This window comes from Penicillium chrysogenum (assembly GCF_028827035.1).
Source record: "Penicillium chrysogenum strain IBT 35668 chromosome Unknown utg000002l_segment0_segment0, whole genome shotgun sequence".
Taxonomy (NCBI): domain Eukaryota; kingdom Fungi; phylum Ascomycota; class Eurotiomycetes; order Eurotiales; family Aspergillaceae; genus Penicillium; species Penicillium chrysogenum.
The window spans coordinates 756,612-778,174 of NW_026622750.1; the positions used below are offsets into that span (position 1 = coordinate 756,612).

Genomic DNA, 21,563 nt, shown 5'->3' on the forward strand with positions numbered 1-21,563 from the left:
TATTTTAAAGAAAGTCTATATAGAATGACTAACAGTCCACACGATGCTTTTATGTCAAGTTCTGTAGCTAGCTATAGATAATTTTCACAATGTGCCATGTCAGTTCGAGGTAGTGAATAGGATTGTTTAGGTCCGCGTCATCCTCCACCCTGATATGCACACTGCACTTGAGGACAGAGGAATTCGATGACTACCAAGCAACTAGGTACGACGGGAGAGAGAATAGCGTAGTCCGTTAAAGAGAGGAGGACGTTGGAGCGACGGACTAGAAGTTACATAGTCCAAAGGGTGAGTCTGGTAAGCGGTCAGAGATGGCAGGTCCCGGTTTAGGTAGGCAGAGGCGCCAAACTGCTTCAGGAACTGCTAAACCAGAACAGGGGAGGGCGGTGCCTCTGCCATTTCAAGAAAAGCGTGGAAGGCATGGTCGAAAAACCCAATCGAGGGGGCGGGTGGCACGATTACATGCTGCTATCGATGAAGTCAACAGACCCTGTGACGTTTATGCAGCTTATCATGGAATGGGTTGGTATGTCATGATGTAGATCTCATCGCCTGATGTTAGGAAATATTACCCAATCGGGTAAACGGTACGAATACGAACCTGGTGATCCTTGCGTATTCGTACTCATTACTGAAAGAGCACCCACAGGTTATCTGGGAGCCTGACACCATAAGTATGGAAGTCGCCTTGGACAAGTTAAAAACGACAACTGCGTCCGGCTTTCTTCCAGCTCACTCAGGAAAAGGATACTCCCACCTATGTCATGAAAATGCGTCTGTCTCGCAACCTTTTCGCTCTAGTGAACATCCTTCCCCCCTGACTGCTCATGCATCACCATCTATCCAAGAGACCCTGATCCCTCCACCTTCACCAGAGCCGATTGTTGTTACGGAATTGCCGCTGCCGCCGGTCACGCCCAACAGCACCGAAGGATCTTGTACACCAGAGTTGAACCCACGGCGGACGGGATGTCTTCTGCGCGACTCACAGATTCGAAGCGGAGACTTTTTGCCTGACGACAACCATGTGCTTGTTAGTTTGGACTTCTCCGGAGCCCCGGCTGCGCCCGACCCGGCTGGCATCTACAATGGTTTGCAGTTGATCATCGTCAAAGCGGACGGAGAAACCTTTCCCAACGGCGACCCGTGGAAGTGCATTACCTGCGGCGTTCCCGAGGGCAACAAGGTTGGCAGCACGGAGTTGGCCCCTTATCCTCAAGCATTCCGCGATGGGAGCAGGGTCCTAGTGGGCTCCAACATTGTTGACTGTGGTGATGAACAACTTGCGTCGCCCGGATGCACACCAGACAAGGTGCATATCTATCCGATTCGGTGGAATACCAAGCTCGATGGATCAGGTCCCGGAGGGGATATCCGAGAACTGCGGCTGCACCCGGACAATGTCCATCTCGGATTCAATTCGTTCACATTTGAGAATGGCCAGCTCGGTCAGTTTGCATATTTCAGTCGGCTCCAGTTTAATACTGACCCCAGCATGGGGGAGCCACGGACGGCGCGGTATGACTTGGTAAACGTGACCAGACTCTTCAGCCTCCAGAACCCTGCAAGCATCAGTGCTCATGGTAATCAACTGTTTATCAATGATTCAGCCATCTCCGTTGGGGAGCTCCGAGGGTTCAGTGGGCGTGGAAAGGAAGTCACATATGTCGGGAGCTCTGTAGAATCGTGCAATATTGATGTGTTTGCCGCCGATCTGACCACGGGTAGGGTACGTCGGCTCACGAGTGATCCTGAATATGTTGATCCGGTTGATATTTCCCCCGATGACAAGTGGCACGTCGTCCTCGATACTCGGGGCTCGGGTCGGCAGATGTTTCTCGCTGGCATGCGAGGTGTGCCCCCTATCATTGATATGGCGGTGATCACGGCGGTTTCTTCGGTGAGGAACAACGGGGCGAGAAGGTTTTTCCAGCCATGGCTACTAGACCATGACGGAGACCGCGGAGACTACAATGGTCAACAGGTCAATGCCGCAGGCGATGGCAGCCCTGGTAGCGTCAATGACCCCAATTGGAACGCAGGCGCCGATCCGAAGTGGTCTCGCGATGGTACCCGTATCGCGTACTACCAGAAACTGGTCATTCCGCCTGCATGTGGTGGAAGCAATCCGTTACCTTGTCAGAACTCAACTGAGCCCGGCGGTCGTATTGCTCGTCTGATGTTAGCACACCTGACGAGTCGTGAGCCGTTACACCTAGAGCCCGTGGCCCCAGTCTCGGACGAAGTCCCATGGGGAACGCCATATGTTCCTGAAAGCCCTATTCCTGCTCTTTCCTATCCAGGTATCGGGAACTATACGCTGCAAGGGAAGGTGTCAGGATCTGCCCGAGTGACTATCGCAGATGCCGCCGGGTCAACCCCCACGACAATCAAAGTTGCGTATGAAAACTATTCAGATGATGGACTTCACTACATCCATGGGTGGGAGAAGGTCACGAGCAAAATGCTTTCTCTCACACTCAACAAGGTCGATTGGTACTCAAACCTCACCTCTACCGGGCAGCAGCATGCGACGAAGAAAACGAGCCCCGGCGGGTTCCACCTGGAAGTTGACACCATGAAAAACATATTCAATTCAAATGGCACCTTGACGACTACGATCGACGGAAAGTCTTGGAGACAACCCCTCAACGGGGCATAGGTTGTTATTAAAGTGCTTTCTTTATTTCGTCAACAATAAACAGCCCGGGCGCGGGGCATAGATTGTTATTATGATCAACCTTACCGCTGTAGGTGGTCGAGAACACTTTGTATTCTTTTCGGGATGTTGTGTAGCTAAGGCCAGTGATAACCCAACATTGATTTCGCTTATGGATTAAGTAGACATTTCCGAGCACTATCATGTGCTGACTGTCTTCCTTTCCTTCCCCTTTCACCTGCTCTTTTCCACTCAAACTTAGCACTGTCCACTGTCCACACCAAACCCGTATTCCATGTAGCCGTAGCCGCTAGCCTGATGTCTCAAAACTGCTTGGCGCTGGTCAAGAAGACGACGCTGTTAAGAAATGGTCTGGGTCTTCAGTCCTATCGCCAGTGCCTCGTATTCAGGGCACCAGTGGAAAACTATCCAGCTCTCAGCTTCTCTTGGCAACAGACTCAAGAGGTAGACAGGGTGCGGTGGAAAGATCCTCGCCAGGCTCGAGTTCTTTTGCATGTGGGATAGGCATTAGGAGTATTCGTCTGTCCTAGGAGGATGGTAAGCTTTTCTATCCACGAATCGTCTGATCCTAGATACATACTGCACAGCCTTTGAGACATCTTTGGAAGAGATATATTTCATCAAAATGCGTTCTACATCCGTCACCCTCACCGTCGATTGTCCCACCAACGCCAGTTGATGCAGCATAAGGATTAATATGATCACACACACAATTTATTAATGCCCGGCGGTTAAGCCAAAAGGGCAACTGTCACTAATCTACCAATACATGTCCTTATGTACATATTCCATGCCTAGAGGTTGTTGCATTTCGTTTAACATACTAAGAACTAAGTACAGAAAGGGACTCTGATCCAAACAATGCAAACAGGGCCAACTTCCCGCGTCATATAGTTAGGCGGTCACACACGGTAGAATCCAGGACTGTTCAGCCGCCCGAACCCATAGTTGCCGCTCCAAGAGCCCCAGCTTTAGAATTCGCCAATCTCCTCCTTCTGTTATCCTTGTCCATGTAGTTCTCTAACTTCTGTTCATACCGGGCATAGTCTCGCTGGTACTTCTTCTCGTTTTTATATTTTTCTCGACGAGGCGGACTCGGCATTATACCATCGAAGAAGCCAGAGCCGAAACACATTTTGAGTCGAGTCGGTTTGTGGTTTATGGAGGAGTTGGTGTTGGTGGGGTTAATCTTTGCTCCGTACACACTGGAGTGGATGAAGGAAAATGATCTTTGCACCTCTCTAATTTACTGGGGTGATTGATTTATATGAATTTGACCAATAATCGTGCCAAGCCCACCAACACACTACCCGGTAGCGTGTTGGTGGGTTCGTTTTGTTCCGTCATAGGGGGCCAAAAATCGTGGCTGGAATACTTTAAGGGCACACGCATAGACTTCGGGTAGTGCCCCAGTTTGGGGCATCAAACGTGTCGATCAGTGACTGGGAAAGTCATATCGGGGCCGTGCGTATTAAAGATGCTGTAGAGGCCCTTGATGGTCCTCACTAGACCTCGCAAGGGCCCATGGCCTGTACAAAAAGCAGTTATAGAAATACCTATGACTTGCATAACTTTCACGACTCTTCCTAAAATCGTCGGACCTGTAAACTGCCTCTTCAAATTAGCTTTACCCTTTCAGGATTAGCGTCCGAATACGCTGTCTATACCTTTGTTCTTTGTTTTCTTTGTCTCATGAAGCTATGTATACCTTAACCTCATGCAGTTAGATAGCGATCATCGTCAACTATCACATTGATTCTGTTGATCATCTTCTTGTTCTCCCTTCGTAGATCTGTGGACACGGACTCCATCAATATAACATGTTGAATTTATTTATATGTGTAAAAGTATATAGGGAGAACGCATAGAGCTTGAAGCAGTATATGAAGTTATACAGTAGGGAGAATGAATGTAGAATTTTGTCTAAGCCAAAACTGGTATTTTGTGAGGATCCTCCCTGCTCGCTTGGTTGCCATCGTGGTTACCTACAAACGCTAGCAAACACAGCATTCTAGGGCAAGATCAGAAGTGTTCGAGTCGGCGGCTAAGTTACTTCGACAGCGAAAATATTTGTCTGCGTCGTGTTCACAAGCTACTCTTTATATACCAACCTTTTGCGTTCGTAAAACGGACGTCTATCCCATTTACCTCGTTCCGACCTATATAAACACCATAAGAACCCCGAGACATATCAAACTGGTCATCCAACCAGCCGAGACAACACGCAGGCCAGAATTCGGGACCCACGCAACCAGCGGCTGACCAGGCTGTCGCAGACTCAGCTTTTCCGTGGAATTGTCACCGTCAAACACTCCAGCGAAGGTCACGCGAAATTCAGCAGTCAATTCACGCTTCCCACTAGTTGTCATCGCCTCTGCCTTGCCACTCCCAGAGAGCGTCAAGTCGAACGTTGTATTCGTAAAAGAGCCATTCATCGCCAATCGTTCGGGGGAGTATCGAACGAGTAACTCAGATCATTCGAACATGACCCCTCGGGAAACCTCAGAAGCCATCGGGGGTCATGATCAAGTTTATCCGGCATTGTCGCGTTAAATCGCACCCTGCCCTGATTCTGGTCTTGGTCGCCTTGAGCGGGAGCCGGGGCCTCGGAGATAGTCATGTTCATCACATCGATAGCCTCGTTTACCCGCGCATCCCAATTAGCCCACCCATAGGTTGTTGTAATTCTGAACAAGTCCGGGTAACCGGGACAAGCAATCCGGCTCTTATCCCACTGGATATAGCTATACGAGTCCGCAATTTCGTCCAGCGGCCTGCGCGATTCCCATGCCTTGAATCCGATTATTATCGGGTTGGTTGGGCCAACAGGGTACGGTGCCTGCGGGCCAATCCAGACATACCCGAGCATCTGTATGGTATACTCGGTGTCGCGCATGTGCCGGTAACACATCTCACCCTCGGTTATTGTGTAGTGGAGGAAGGCTTCGCCCTTGAAGAATGACCCGTCGTAGCTTGTGTCTTCGCCCGAGATACCGCCGGAGGTGTAATTGTCTGCATTACTGGGGATCAGATCCCATTTCCAAATTGTTGGATGTTTTGGCGTGGCACAGGAATCGGTCCTGCTGCTGCCGCCGCTATTGTCGCCGGAGTAGGAGTCGTCTGAATCTCCGCCTCCGCCACCTCGTTTTGCTTGGACGCCTGATATGCATGTGGAGAACTGGAAAAGGAGATACGGTAGAAATGAAATCCAAGACTTCATGGCGATAAGTATTCTGTCTATAGCTCGTCTCTTCCCCTTTTGGTAGTCCTAGTGAACGTCGTTAAAGAAATTGAGCAAAGTGAAATCACAGGAACTAAAGAAAGTAGCAACTTTTCAAGAGCAGCAACCCTCTCCGGGCTTTTGATCCCAGTGAAGAGACCGCTTGGTCAATGCCAAGGCGTTAGCGCGGCAAGAATGCTCTTGATTCTCGTATTTCGCGAGATGAAGCCCCATGGTTTGTTCCTCAGTGCGCCCTCCGCGAATTGGGTGCGGTAGGGAGAGAATTTGCAGCCTATCGCCTGTGTTCATTATAATCATCCCTATCCGGGGGGAAGGAAGTACAAAATAAAAACATACAACAGTGAGGATTCGCTGGTGGTCACCCACCCAACTACTAACTCACCGGCGTGTGGCTTAAGTACGGCTGAGCGGACGGGAAGCCCTGTTTTCCACACCCTATGGTCGTATGTATCAGGTTACATGTTAGAGGGAATAATGAAATGCAATCGTAGAGCGACAGGACGGAAGGGCGAGTGCGCTATAGACAGAGTGAGAATCAGTGTGAGAATGGTCCGAAATGACTGGAAGAAGCCATGAAGCTTCTTCGACATTCAAGGCCCATGTCTGCCTATTTCTCAGTCAGATAGTGTATTACAATACTACTGCGAAGGCTTTCCAACTAGTATCGTGTGTATTCAGACTGAACTCTGATCCTTCAGTATTGGATCCGAGTTCCTACTACCTAGTATACTGTGCGCGGGTAAGCGATGATAAGATCTACTGCATGACAGAGATCATGAAAGGCTGGACAATAAGATGATATTGTACGAAGAGCTATGTAATGATACAGAAGGAAAGGAAGTAGATCAGACTACATACATAGGAGACGTCACGTGACATAGGGAGATCTCATCAAGCGAGATCACCTGACTTCGGTGTCCCTGTCCTCCGATGTCCACCATGTAGATCCCTCCGAGTCCTGCGAACCTCTCTATGGAGAGAGGGTCGTGACACCCCCGCCCCCGGGGTTAATTACCGGTTCTGCTCACGTGATATGAAGCCAGAGATGTGACGCTTATATAACCAACCTCATATCCCGAGGTCATGTGATACAGTCTTTTGGTACTATTAAGATCCCTTTATACGTACCCCTGCCCCTGGATTCATTCGCAGATCCATAGGGTTATAAGCGACTTTCTGAATTCATATCGCCCTTCGACACCAATTCCACCAATTAGGATCGTTGGCGAGACACCTAATAGCATTCTTGATCATTCCGAATTTCTAGAATCAATCGAAACGATTATCGAAGAAGTCAAAAGTGCCGTTGCTACTTGCCGCCCAGACGCTGAAACTCGATGGATTGCTGTAAACAAGTTTGAAGGGCGCCGCTCCTTTTTCGTCCTCGACCTCAACAATGTCGGATATGACTATGATTCTGCTCATAAGTGTCTAACCAAGGTCCCTGTCTACATTCTTCGGCTATCCAGAGCGCCTAAAATTTTCAGATATGGGCGTCAGGACCAAAGGCTAGCAGAGACTCTTGCGGAAATGCACGACATGCATGGGAAAAAGCCACTACCTTTGCTTGACGACCACACCAGACCTCGTGTATACGACTCTCCCCGTCGTCTACGGGCCTGATATTTCCTAAGGTGTTCTCTCCGCATTTCTGCTTGAGATAGCTAGGTTAGGGTCAAAGAGGTCTAAATTCATATCTAGAACGGTGATTCACTGGGAGGCAATTGCTTTAAAATCGGCCAAACAATTTAAAGCCGCCGCTGAGAAGTCTCTTCCAACTTTCTTCAATTTTTTCTCTCTGGATATTTTTAGTCAACCTGCAATGACAAAGGCTGCTTCTTGTTTGTTTATCTTCCGTAATTGGCCACGATGGTCCTTCTGCTCAAAAGGAGAGTATTTTACAGTTTGGGATTAATGCATCATCGGACGGATTGTACGCAGCTTCGGTCGTCCTAACATTTCTACTACAACCGTAGGCAAACCCTATACTACAATCCGAATCGTTTGAATTTTCGAAAATTCGTCACAATACCAGCAACCACCTTTACTCATCCCTCTTATTCCACAGAGCTCAACACTACGGCTACTGTGACCGAATATATTAAGAGAAAAGATAGTCCAGAGGTTCTTTGCTGATATACTCACCAGTCGGTAATGCACGCACTTTCTCGCCGTCCTTGATGTTGACAGATGTTCACCCTCATATGGCGTCTACGTTCTACCCTAAAGACCTTCAGATTTTTGATAGCCCGTCACCATCGCCACATGCTAGCCTTTCGTGGAACAACAATCGCACATTTTGGATTTGTTGAAGGCCCAATAGCAGAGATTACACGTATATGGGAGCACCCCTTTGCCAATTGTCAGATCTAAAGACATCAGCCGATTCAAATTCAGCCGCAACCACTGTGCGACATGTCTTGGTCTAATTAAAGGGAACACGCTACGCTACATGTACTTATAGAACTTGAATCTATTTTGAAACCACCATGACAGACAAGCAAGACGTCAGAACAGCCATCCATTTCATGCGATTGACTTTCCCTCTATGTCCCAAATGATGTGCCAAAAATCACTCACGAAAGGGCCCCCTTCTGCTAAAATTTCTCGAAAACATTCACTCTCGCCAATCTGACCAAGAATAGAAACAACGTAACGCGTTACAAGATTCCTCATATCGTCAATTTTTTCACCGTAATTTGCTGGTGTGTCCATATAGACAAATCGAACAAGCTCAATGATACCATTCAAACCCGTATCATAAAGTTTGAAGTTTTTCAACGTTTGATGCAACTTAGAGAGTACAAGTTGGCACAATGAGTCTATACAATATTTGTCGGCCACCACGTATAGTCGAGCTTGTTCGAGAAACACCGGGGTGAAGTCTTCCCAGGACCCGGTATTTTCCGGTGGCATGAAGGCATAGTCCAGGTCGGTAGTTTGCGGACTAGGAACGACTAGGCTCCGCTCAAATGCATCGCGTAATTGCTCCGTCCACACGCTTCTCTCTTTATATGGGATTTCCCAATCGTCGCAGGCGTCTTCAAATGGAGGTGCCTCCAGCTCAGCCTCCTCGGGTTCCAGCTTGGGTTCTAGCTCGGGTTCCGGCTCAGGTTCAGGTGGAGGCTCCATCAAAGTGTCATTCCAGTTGAAACTTGGGCGATTCTTTTTGCGTTTCCTCTTCTCCTTTGCCTTCTCTGTGATCTTGATAGAAGGGGACTTTCCGTCGATCAAGCGAAACGTCGGAGGTGTGTAATTTCGAAAGTATGCAAATTCACATAGCCGAGCAAACGTGTCTTCATCGATATCTGACCAGTCAACATGTCTTGTTTCTGCCTCGACCATTCTGCCGTTTATTAGAGCATTCAAGGGCCGTGAGAGCCCTGCTAAAGCAAAAGAATGCACAGTAACCTCCTTCTTATTGTCACCAACAGTAAATGTAAACAAGGGGGAAGAAAGACATCTGAAAGTATTAGACCTAAACAATTTGAGCTTGCCATTAATCACTCACTTCCCAAAGGAGCCTTCCATCTGGAATGGTAACTGTCAGAGTAGCAGCTCGAAAAATGCCGATGATCGTGGCGGCGAGATGATAGAACCTTGCAAGGGAGTTTGTGTCTAGCTTTATACCAAACCACGAGCGTTACGGGCACCTTCGCACAGCGATGTGTCTTATTTTAATTGGTAGAAGAGACATGTTACCAATCAAAATAAGGCACGTCGCTTGCTTATTATCTGCATCAATCTCAAATCTCAAAAACAGCAAAATGAAATGGAAAAAGAGACAAATTACAAAAAGACAAAACGGAATACAGAATACAGGATACAGTAAGATATAACCGATTCTTTCCAACTTGTACTTGTAGCGGTGTCTCAGGATTTACAGCACGGTGACTTAGATAACCTAAGAGAATATAGGATAGAGAAGGGGAGGTGAAAGATCCGACCTAGAATTTCGTAGGGGCTTGCTAACATGCGTCAAAGCTGCTTGAAAGTGATCAGACTCTTATTGTAAGCGCCCTCACAATTATGCGTGTCTGCAGTTAATTATTCAAATGTGATCGGTGATGCATTAGTTCGTTGATCGAGACTCGGACAGCGCCAATCACATTGGGAGCGATGATATGACGCATATGGAAAAGGATTATCGAAAAACTCCTGCATGTTCAGCGGCTTTCGTAGTTCGTAGTACATGGTGGATGATTGAGCAACCTATAGGTCCAAATGTCGCAATATGCCCCCCCACTCCAGGATACTACTGTCGCACGCTTGCGTCATGTCCTGAACATAGCCCCTTCCCTAACCATCATGCCGAGAACGATATGGAAGAGCCCGGGTTTGTGATTTGAACACGAAACTCATCCCACAAAGACTTCGCTACAGTCTCCGAAAGTAGCTTGATCACTACAAACTGAGTACTGCTATATTCAAGAGCAGATCCCACTAGTACACGCGCAGGTTGTTTTCTCAAACCTATACCTATATAATATTTCCGGTCCGTGCGAGTGTGCGGGGTAGATGGGTACGTAGCAGTTTCAGCTAGCGCTGACGGTCAATCAGCAATTCATCTTCCGCTTGTTGAAATTTGGCTCTTTTTTATCTTCTAGTCAAGATTAGGGGCTGTTGAATGTTCTATATTACAAAACCTAGAGATAGACCATGGAATCTGCAACTACAATGACGGGCTCTTACGAGCCGTTGAGGATCCTCTCGCTTGGTAAGTATGTCTGGTCCAAACAGCCACCCTCATTGACTGACACATTTGAAGATGGTGGCGGAATCCGTGGCATCTCAAGTCTGCTGATTTTAGAGAGGATCATGGAGAAGATCCGTGATGCTGAGGGTCTTGACCACGTTCCGCGACCATGCGACCATTTTGACTTGATCGGTGGCACAAGCACTGGAGGGTATGGCTGAATGCTCGACGCGATTGTGATATCATCGCTAATTGACCCCCAAGGATTATTGCCATCATGCTTGGAAGACTACGCATGACAGTCGACGAATGCATACGAGCCTATAGACAGGTTGCCCAGCAAGCCTTTTCTCTGAAACGGACGTCAATATTTCCTGCTCCGCCCACAGGTGCGTTTTCGGCAAAAGCTCTCGAAAATGCCATGAAACAAATCGTTAGAGAGTACTGCACGGACATCGACTGCAAGAACCGCCGAGAACTGGGCCACGCGACTATAAACACATGTTCACATTCTGACATACCCTTTCGAGACCATGCATGCAAGAAAACGTAAGTCCTAAATCAAATATAGAACACTTGTCTTTTGTTGACGCACCATAGCGTGGTCCTAGCGATCACAAAAGACAATGTCGATGCACCACCAACGCTGTTCAAGACATACGATTCGTCCGCTGCCTTTAATAACTCTACCCTTTGGCAGGTTGCACGCGCTACCTCAGCAGCGACAACTTTTTTCAAGTCCATTAAAGTGGGCCGAGATGACATCGAGTTCATTGATGCCGGGTTTGGATACAATAATCCATGCAGTATTCTGATCCAGGAGGCACAGCGAGAGTTTCCTGAACGCGGAAAAATGCGGATTCTGAGCATCGGGACTGGCCTAGGTGACGTCGTTACTATCAAAGACAAAAGAATATCTATCATTACTGCGCTGAAAAGAATGGCTACATCATCTAAGAAGGTAGCAGCTGACGTCGATCATCACTACGGCGGTGACGGTAAATACTTCCGGTTCAACGTTGATCAAGGCCTTCAAGATATCACGTTGTCAGATTGGGAGGAAGCTAGCAAAATATCTGCACACACGCAGAACTATCTAGCAGATAACGAGCGACTAATCAACAATTTCGTTGATATGTTCACCCAATCGTCTCTCTCAGCACACAGGAACGGCTCCGAGCGGACTTACAACGACAGCTTGCAATCAGAGGAGATCAGATCCGATGCTTCATACCAGATAGCTAATGGGCACAAACAACGCGGCACGAGCTACAGCACGCACCTGCCGACTTCCAAAGTCAACAGCTTTTATCCCGAGACTCTTCCGCTTAGCTCCCATTTAGATGACGAATCAATGAGTGGTTCCTCCATTGCTGTATCTGAGAGTCAACCCTATCAGCAGCCCCGGCAGAGGAGCAGATTGTTTCGAGAACCCACGCGACCGGTCAATGTTAGAAAGAATAACGGATGTTCACTTTGTAGCTCAAAGATGCACTACACTCATGATTGCCCGTGGTCGGAGATGGATCATCTGCGTTGCTTTAGTTGTGAGTTCTGTCCGCTTTTCCAATCCAGTATGCCTAGCTTACAGAAACTCCGAGGCCGCCAATTCGGACACTATAAAGAAGACTGCAAACCAGAAGCTCCGTGCAGAAAATGTAATCATCACATGATCAGATAAATACTGTCTCCAGACTAATTTTACTAGGTCGCAGTAAAGGACATTGGGAGAATCAATGCCTCTACGAAGAGGGCGATGAAGGGTGCTTGGAGTGTAAGTTGGTGCCTTTACCCGTACTTGATGCCTATGAGTACCTACATACTAATTTTGTTTTCCCACTTCAGGCGGTCAATATGACCATTGGGCGAACGCCTGTCCTTGGAAATGGAAGTTTAATACTTGAGGCTAGACGGATTTCTCAACAAATGGTTGTTGCAGCCTCTGGTCATGTGACCTGTGTTGTTGCCTTATTTCTCAGGCTAGTGATGCCTGTGTGTTTGCCTTTCTCTCTGTCTCTCTCAATACAGCTTTTCCACTCTGCTCCTTGTTATCGTGCCGCCAACGATGGCAAACGGAGTAGATATCCAAACTTGCGATTAGGAAGTGCAGACATATCTGGAAGATGAACTAACTGAAAATGGTAATGATTAAACCGATGTTTGAGTAAGCTACAATAAACCCACGTAGAAGAATAGAAGAAGTGAGGGCCGTTTGAGTGGTACTATATTAAGAATACTAGAGGTCATCGTTAGCATCTAAAGACCATCCTAGGAGAAATGATCAATTCATCAAGATAGGCTTGTCGAGCAAGTAATCAAACAGCTATTCCAAGGTTATAACGTTGAAGGCGTTAGTGTCGGTTTCCGGCTGATCCCATCTTGAGGAGCGTGGACGCTTTTAAATTTACTCCGAAATTATTTTATCGTTCGCTCGCTGCATTTAGCTTCTTCAGCCATCCGAGACGTGGCGGGTAATTGACTCTATATCGTCGCACGAATACAGTCGATGCTAATACGCCGAAGCGCACTGATCAATATTGGTTTGGTTGCAGATCTTTCCCAAAAGTAGATATCTGTTTTCACAGGACGAAAGAATCAATCGCAATACTTTACTTCACGGTAAACTCATGAAACATGTGGAACCACTTTACCCCTCCTCCATCACGTTATAGGTCGCAAGGATTCATTCAGCATATTAGAGTGTCGCTTGATATTGTTCACGCACCATAGCACTGGGGTCGCCATTGTCAAGCTCCACCTTACTGTATTGCCATTTCATCGATTTTACGCTATAAACTACCGCGTGATAGTCCATTATGATACATTATAGCAATCTGAAACACGCTAAAGCGAATGAAGACCGATGTGATTTGAAAGAGGGTTTGAGAAAGAATCTCTGTGTGTGAGTGGTGAAACCGATTCTGATCCATGCTGTAGTTAACAGTGTTCTTATATCAACTCCTATAACTGATATCTGACAATCTCTGATGCGCCCCGCCTTGAGAACTCGAGATAAGACTAATATATACCAACACCACTAAGTAGATGAATATGTAAGACCCCATTATATTGCACAGATTTGCTAATACGTTCGTATTCGCGAGAAGTAACCCAAAGGCCCCACTCCTACTTTGCCTAAGCAATATGTCTTTCAAATATGATTTGATTTTATCTTCTTATAGATAAAATCTCGTTAATCCTTCGATAATAGAAGGTTGGTTTCCCCTAAGCAATTTATACATAGAGTATTATATTAATACGTAGACTACGGCACGATCTATAATATCCCTAGATATCTATAATCTATATCCCTATTTTACGGATATAGATATTTTTTAATATCTAAGGTCTGTAGCCTTTAGATTTAGATTTAGATCTTATATCTATTAGATATTTATAGATATCTAGTAGATATTAAATAATATAAATATATCTAGACTCGTAACCTTAAGGGGTATATATTAATTTTATATTTTCCTTTATATTTTTTATATAATAGTAGGTTATATTAAATAAATAATATCTAGATCCTTTTAGAGTTATATAAATTTAAAATTTCTTATTTATTTATATATACTATTTATAGATCTAACTAGAAGCTATCTAGTAGCCTTAACTATTTTTAAATCTACCTTAAATAGTGTGACGATCTGGTATCACATTGTTAGGGAACAAACTGGATTGTAACAATCTACAGTGCTTCCTATGTACAAGAAGGTTTCGTTAAGGAACAGAAAGGAAAGGGGTAAACATAGGCGTAAGTGTGCTCGTATAAGGCGGTGAGAAGTCACGAGACTATAGTCGAGTACTTAGTTTAGGGTTCTCCGGGAGAACCCTGTAATAATAGCCCCCCTCCCTATCGTCCTTCGTAGTACTATTTACGTTACTATACGGAGGGCGTCCTTATCGAGAGAGAGCTATTTTCGCGTCGGTATAGTTTAGTCTTCTCTAACTAACGGTCTAAGGCTTCGGTTTCCTTAAGGGCTTCACCGGGTTCGATAGTAGGACGATTGTACCTAGTCTATTTGACTTTATACTTTATACGAACGGTGCTATAGTAACGTCTTTTATACTTATCGAGGATATATTCGACGCGCTATTCTTCTTTATTATTGTCGTTAAGAATCGTAGGGGGTTATGGTTTATAGGTCACTTACGATAGGAATAGATCTCGAGCGGCCGGTCGTATAAGATTTATATAGAATACTAGATAGATTCCTAAAGGCGTATTTAACTCTATAGTATAAGTCCTAACTACTTTATATATAGTATACTTTACGTTTTTCTAGTTAAGTTTTCGGTAGGGTTAGTCTATATAAATATTCCTTAGGTTAAGCTAGATAGGGTCTCCTTCTTAGTAAATTAGGGCTAGGTCTCGGTGTCTATTCTCGTTCGTTTCGGCTTATTAATTTATATAAGCGATCGACACGCGGGTTTAGTCGGTTACTTTAGCGAGTTTCTATACTAGCGCGTTTACTTTCTAGATTAGGCTTTATATAATCTCTAGAGTACTTAAGTCGTCTTTAGTTTAAAAGGGAGAGAGATTATATCTATATATAAGGAAGAATAGGCTTATTCCGGTAGTAGTTATAGTCTGTCTATTAATCGCGAGCTCTACTATAGGTAGGAGTTTTAGCTAATTATTCTATTTATAATAGATAAATAGCCGAAGGTAGGTCTCTATTATACTATTATACTATTCTATTTATCTATCTATCTCTAGGTAGTAGGCTATTAAGAGTTATCGTACGATCTTATAAGTCTAGTAGATCCGTTTCTAAAGGGCGCTAGTAAACTATATACTATAGTCTAATACTATAGATATTAGGAATCTATATTATCGTATAGCGGTTTCTATAACTACCTATACTATCGACTCTACTATAATCTCTCCTATACCCTTAAATAGGACGCCTTTTATTAGACGGTCTATAATAACTAAGATATTCGTATACCCCCCGCTTTCTAGAAGGTCGGTAACGAAATCTAGGGCGATATCTCGCTATAGCTATTCGGGGATAGGGAGAGGCTTTAGTAGTCCTTTCTTAAGCTCTCTCTATAATTTTCCTCCTCTATAAAGGTTATAATTTCGTATAAATCGCCGGATATCCTTTACTATCTCTAGCTAAAAGTACTTATAGCTAACGATAGCGTATGTTTCCTCTTATCTAAGATATCCGGTGATTATCGAATTATATATAGTTTATATTAGCTTTATATAAAGGGGCTCTAATTTAGGTATCTATTACCTCCTATAGAACTATAGGAATCCTCCTAAGTCGACTAAGCACTCTATAATAGAGACTTTAAGGTATAGAGTAGATAGGAACTTTTATACGCTATCCTATATAGCCCTAAGGGCTATATAGTAGTTAGCGTCCTACTTATATATCTAATTCTAATCCTCGTTTATTATTCCTCGAGCTTCGCTAGTATTCGGAGCGTCGTTTCTCTATTTAATAGGGGCTATAGAACTATAGTAAATATTTATAGCTACGCCTCCTTCTACCTATCGAAGTAGGCGTATCGTATAATCTTAAATTTATAGGTCTTTATCTATAGGGTTATCCTATTCTCTTTATAATAGTATATCGGCTTATACGTTTTCTTTCCCTATATAGTATTCGAATTTAAAGTTAAACTAGCTAAGGAGGAGTGACTATCGTATATATCGTTCTATTAGTTTCTAAAGCTAGAAGAAGTATTTAAGATTCTTATAGTTAGTAATAACTATAAATTCTATTTCTACTAATTATAGTTCCGCGCTTTAGGTATCTAGGTATTATACGACTATAAGTAGCTCCTTATTATAGATCTTATAGTTATATTCTACTAGGGTATTTTTCTTTAAGAAGTAGGCGTATAGTTATAGGATACTATATTCGTCGTACTATAAAAGGATTCCTCTTATAGTATACCCTAAAGAGTCGGTCTTAACGACCGTTATATAAGAAGGGTCAAACGTAGTAAGGACTAGGGTAGTAGTAAATAGCCGTTTAAGTTTATTAAAGCTAGCTTTATAGTCCGTTATCTATATAAAGAGGGTATCGTATTATATTAAGTTAAGAAGGGGTCGTACGATCTCTAAATAACCTTCGATAAACTAGCGGTAGAAGTTCGTAAACCCTAAGAAGCCTTATACGCCTTTTATAGTAGTAGGAGCCTCCTATTCCTTAATCGCCTTAACCTTCTTTAGGTCTATCTACACTCCTTCTCCTACTTATATAATAAAGCTAAGGTACTTTATCTCTATATACTCGAATTTATATTTCCCGATACCTAAGTATAGCCCTACCTTCTATAGTTTTAAGAGAACCTACTTAACGTATTTCCGGTATTTCTTTAAGCTTCTATCTAAGTAGATTAGCACGTTATTAAGGTACACTAAATAGAAGTTATTAAGGTATTCGTATAAGGTCTAGTTAATATACTTCTAGAAGGTACTAGGGGCGTTAGCTAGTCCGAAAGATATTACTAGCTATTTATAAAGGCTATACCTTATATAAAAGGCTATTTTCTATTCGTCTCCCTCTATAATTCGAATTTTATAGAAGGCGGCGGAGATATCGAGTTTAGTAAACCACTTAGCTCGTCCGATTTAGTTTAAGGTCTTATAGATTAGAGGTAGCGGGTAATAGTCTTTCTTCGTTAAAGCGTTAAAGGCGCGGTAGTCTATATAGAAACGGAGTCCTCCTCCTAGCTTATATATAAAGAGGACTAGGGCGGTAGCGGATAAGTAGCTAACTCGGATAAAGTTCTTATCGAGTAGCTCTATAAGTATCTTCCGAAGGACTAGGAGTTCTTCGGATAATATATTATATAATAGGCCCTAAGGGACCTTAGTGTTACGCACTACTAACTGGTCACAGTTAGGTTAGAAGGGTTCCGGGTATACTTGCCTTATACTCCTCAGGTTTCCAACGTCAACGATCTGTGCTCTCAACCGTACTATTGCCTAACAGGCCTTACTACAGACTGGGTCCTTTTGAGGTATCGAGGAACGGTGCTAGGTAGAGCGCCGAATAGATGTTACGGAACTACCCGTCACCAATCGATGGTGACCCACCGGGTACACAGATGGGCCACCGAGAGCCAACCAATCTATCTGTCAGCAGATCACGTGCAGTGCCTAATACTCTAGTATCCCTAGGTATTCAGGGAAGAGAAACCCATTCACGATCAGTGAGCGAAAGCATGATCGATCCTGATCAGGCTCACTTCTAGGGGGTTTCCGGTACGTATGTACTTCAGGGTACCGGATATTACCCACACTAGGAATCACTACATATAGAACTAGGAACACGTGACCGTGACTCCCGCGTCGACTCTAAGAAGTATATGTAGGAGTATACAGCGACTCTAGCGGTGACTCTAGGGAGTCACGCTAGGAGTAGGAAACGAAGGATATATAAGGACACTCATTTATATACTTAGTTTAGTTCTTCGTCTTTAATTATATATTATTACTTATATTTACCTTTTAGATTATTAGTGACTCTCTTACTTAATTATAACTTAATAACACTCACGGATAGACTAATACTTCGGTATAGATCTATTCGGCGCTCTATCTAGCACCGTTCCTCGATACCTTAAAAGGACCTAGTCTATAGTAAGGCCTATTAGGCAATAGTACGGTTAAGAGTATAGATCGTTAACGTTAGAAACCCGAGCGGTATAAGGTAAGTATACCCGGAACCCTTCTAACCTAACTATAACTAGTTAGTAGTGCGTAATATATTAAAGACCGTCTCGAATTAAGTTTCGAGTCACTAACCGATAATATATCTTACGTTAGTGCCGGAAAGAAGCTAGTAGCTAAGCCCACTAACCCCGATTCCGATAACGAGCGAGATAATAGGATTGAGATACTAAAGGAGTAGGTGAAGACTCTAATAAATAAGCTTTAGGAGTAGGAAAAGCATAATACTATAGTCGAGGACTATTTAGCGTAGATATATACTTAGGTCACCGCTTTAGCACTAGCTAGTGCTATCTAAGGGCCGATATTGCCTAAGGCTAAGTGTTTTAAGGGAAACCGAACTAAGCTTCGCGGATTCCTTACTTAGATAGATATATATATTAATATAAATAAGTCTAAGCTTCCGTCCGAGGTAAGTAGGGTGATTTTTATATCGACCTACCTACGCGGATAAGTATAGAATTGGCTTAAACTATATATTAGGGACTACTATAAGAAAGCGCCTAGAGATTAGTCTAGTACTATAGCGGATATCTTTAATAGCTATAGTAGTTTCCGATAACACTTAGAACGAATATTCGGAGATATCGACGCTACTAGAATAGCTGAACGTAAGCTATAGAAAATCAGATAATAAACTAGTATATTAGTCTACGCCTCCGAATTCTAATAGATTATTTCGTATCTTAATCTACCCGATCGAGCGTATATTCCGTACTTCGAGGTAGGACTTAAACCCGATATTAAGGATAAATTAGCTAGGATCGATAGGCTAGATACCTTAGATAAACTTATTAAGATCGCGGTTAAGATCGATAACCGTATTAACGAACGAAAGTATAAACGACGAGAAATAGACTAATAGAAGCGTAGTAAATCGCACGGCTTTAACCGTTTTAGTAATAGACGCTATAATAGGGCGCTACTACGAGATAATAACCTATATAGCCTAAAGCTAATAGAATTAGACGCTACTTAAGACGAGTAAGATAAGTGTCGTAAGAAGAACCTCTACTTTACATACGGGAAACTAGGACACTATATAAAGGAATATAAGTAGAAGCGACTATACGAAAAACGGTAATACCTATAAGCGATATATAAAGAACTATATACGACCTAGGAATAAGCCTAGATAGCGACCCTAAGGGACGAACCCTTAGAAGATCTCTTAGTAAGATAGGAACGCCTAAGCCTAGAAGAGATACTAGCGGGCAATCTATATATTAAAGGATTAGCCGACGAGCTAAAGTACGAGTACCTAGAGATTAATTAGGATACTATAGAGAGTTAGGGATAGATATAGTATATCCCCTAGGAACTAAACTATTCCCTAGGATAATCTAGTGACTCCTAAGAGCGGGACGCGAAATACCTAGGAACGCTAATCACGTTCCCTAGGGCCGATATTAGTCGAGGAACCCTAAGTACGCTCCTAGGAACGGATTAAGTGATCCCTAAAATACCTTATAAAAGTCTAAAATACTATCGTTAATTAGAGAACGATAAAGAAGCTAATAAGCTTATAGGATATCTCTAGGATAAGATATAGACCTATAGGTTAGACTAGCACCTTATTAACGCGATTAAGGAAGGCGACGACCTAATAGGATACCCTTATAAAGACTCTACTTACGCGTATAAAAGATACGCACGATACCTAGGATATAGTAGGATAGCTACTATCGGATACTATAATAAGACCTATATAACTTATAGGTAGGGTAAGTTAGACTATAGTATCGAATCTAGACTACCGAAGTGGATAAAGAAGCTAAGATAGAAAGAAGAATATTAAGGAGTTTAGTATAATAGACGGTAGTTATATAATCACCTAAATTAGCTAACTACGTAGCTTAAAGCGACACTATTAGGAACTTATATTAAACTTTATATAGAGTTACCTATAGGATAAGCGTAGACCCTTATCGACTCGGGTACTACTAACAATTTTATAAACCTATGATTTAAAGAAGATCGATAAGTTAGAATAACTCCGTTACTATTTACGGTTCTAGTTATAGGACTCGATAGCGAAGTGCTATCTAAAGGAGTTAGCGAGGAAACTATTTTATTACCTATATCTATCTATAGACACCTAGAATTAATAAAGTTTAATATACTAGAAACGGGAGACTATAATATCGTATTAGGTATTCTATAGCTTAGGAAGTATAACCTAAGTATTAACTAGTAGTTAGGACGAATCACCTTTAACCGGTATAAGTATAAAAAAGAGTATAATAAATATAAATCCCGTTAGAAGAGGGCTATATAGAGGGATACTAGCGGCACTACTAATTAGTTACGATCTAGAGATAGGATTAAGCGATTAATAAATAGAATCGCTCTAGATATAATAGAATAGTTACTAGATATATCCGACTAGGAGTTAGCGGAATATATAATTATTAAGTAAGAAAAGCTATATATAACTAGCGATAAGCCACGGATTCCGGACGAATACTATAAGTTCTAGGATATTTTTATAGTACCGGCCGAAGGGACCCTACTAGAATATAGGATCTTCGACCACGAAATTAATACGATAGAAGGTACTAAACCTACTTTTAAACCTATCTATTAGTTATCGCTAAAGGAGTTAGAGATACTTAAGGAATATATCGACGAGAACCTTAAGAAAGGTTATATCTAAGCCTCGAAGTTACTAGCTAGATACCTAATTATCTTAGTACTAAAGAAAGATAGAAGCCTTCGACTTTATATAGATTACTAATATCTAAATTCGATTACTATTAAAGATCGATATCCTCTACCTTTAATCTACGAGATTTAGGATCGGATTTAAAGAGTAAAGTACTTTTCGAAGTATAATATTACTAATACGTATTATTATATTCGGATTAAGCTAGGCTATAAATAGAAAACGGTATTTAGAACTAAGTACGGATATTATAAATATTTAGTTATACCTTTCGGCCTTACTAACGTACTAGTAATATTCTAACGCTTTATCTTTAGCGTTCTTAAGGAATATCTAGATATCTTTATTATTATATATTTAGACGATATTTTAGTATTCTCTAAAACGCTCGAGGATTATATTAAATATAATAAGTTAGTACTTAGTAAGTTAAAAGACGCGAAGGTTACACTTAAATTTAAAAAATACGAGTTTTATATCTAGGAAACGGGATTCCTTAGATATCGTATTAGTCTAGATAGATTAGGTATAGAAGAAGATAAGGTTAAGAGTATTCTTAAATAGCCTACACTAAAGAAC

General features: G+C 42.9%; 5 protein-coding genes across 5 annotated transcripts, besides 2 other annotated features; 3 read left to right on the top strand and 2 right to left on the bottom strand.

Annotated features, from left to right (window-relative positions):
* Nucleotides 1-676: 676 nt before the first annotated feature.
* Nucleotides 677-2,662, top strand: N7489_003895 (TolB family protein; the record flags this gene model as incomplete). The annotated part of the gene is made up of 1 exon (XM_056709647.1): nt 677-2,662. The coding sequence occupies one exon, from the start codon at nt 677-679 to the stop codon at nt 2,660-2,662; it is 1,986 nt and encodes a 661-aa protein (XP_056568068.1).
* Nucleotides 2,663-5,111: 2,449 nt separating this feature from the next.
* Nucleotides 5,112-5,900, bottom strand: N7489_003896 (uncharacterized protein; the record flags this gene model as incomplete). The annotated part of the gene is made up of 1 exon (XM_056709648.1): nt 5,112-5,900. The coding sequence occupies one exon, from the start codon at nt 5,898-5,900 to the stop codon at nt 5,112-5,114; it is 789 nt and encodes a 262-aa protein (XP_056568069.1).
* Nucleotides 5,901-6,220: 320 nt separating this feature from the next.
* Nucleotides 6,221-6,356: a sequence feature (Protein overlapping with rRNA (N7489_003897, KAJ5243801.1) was converted to a misc_feature.).
* A 24-nt stretch (nt 6,357-6,380) lies between these two features.
* Nucleotides 6,381-6,511: a sequence feature (Protein overlapping with rRNA (N7489_003897, KAJ5243801.1) was converted to a misc_feature.).
* A 1,936-nt stretch (nt 6,512-8,447) lies between these two features.
* On the bottom strand, nt 8,448-9,266 carry N7489_003898 (uncharacterized protein; the record flags this gene model as incomplete). Its single annotated transcript, XM_056709650.1, has 1 exon — nt 8,448-9,266. One exon carries the CDS (start codon nt 9,264-9,266, stop codon nt 8,448-8,450), a length of 819 nt encoding a protein of 272 aa, XP_056568071.1.
* A 1,314-nt stretch (nt 9,267-10,580) lies between these two features.
* On the top strand, nt 10,581-12,123 carry N7489_003899 (uncharacterized protein; the record flags this gene model as incomplete). Its single annotated transcript, XM_056709651.1, has 5 exons — nt 10,581-10,638; nt 10,690-10,828; nt 10,882-11,166; nt 11,218-11,992; nt 12,100-12,123. The coding sequence occupies 5 exons, from the start codon at nt 10,581-10,583 to the stop codon at nt 12,121-12,123; spliced, it is 1,281 nt and encodes a 426-aa protein (XP_056568072.1).
* A 7,379-nt stretch (nt 12,124-19,502) lies between these two features.
* N7489_003900 (uncharacterized protein) lies at nt 19,503-20,655 on the top strand (the record flags this gene model as incomplete). The annotated part of the gene is made up of 4 exons (XM_056709652.1): nt 19,503-19,570; nt 19,606-19,624; nt 19,890-20,038; nt 20,625-20,655. Coding segments are annotated over 4 exons (267 nt in total), but the record flags the coding sequence as incomplete, so codon positions are not given.
* Between the last annotated feature and the right edge of the window lie 908 nt (nt 20,656-21,563).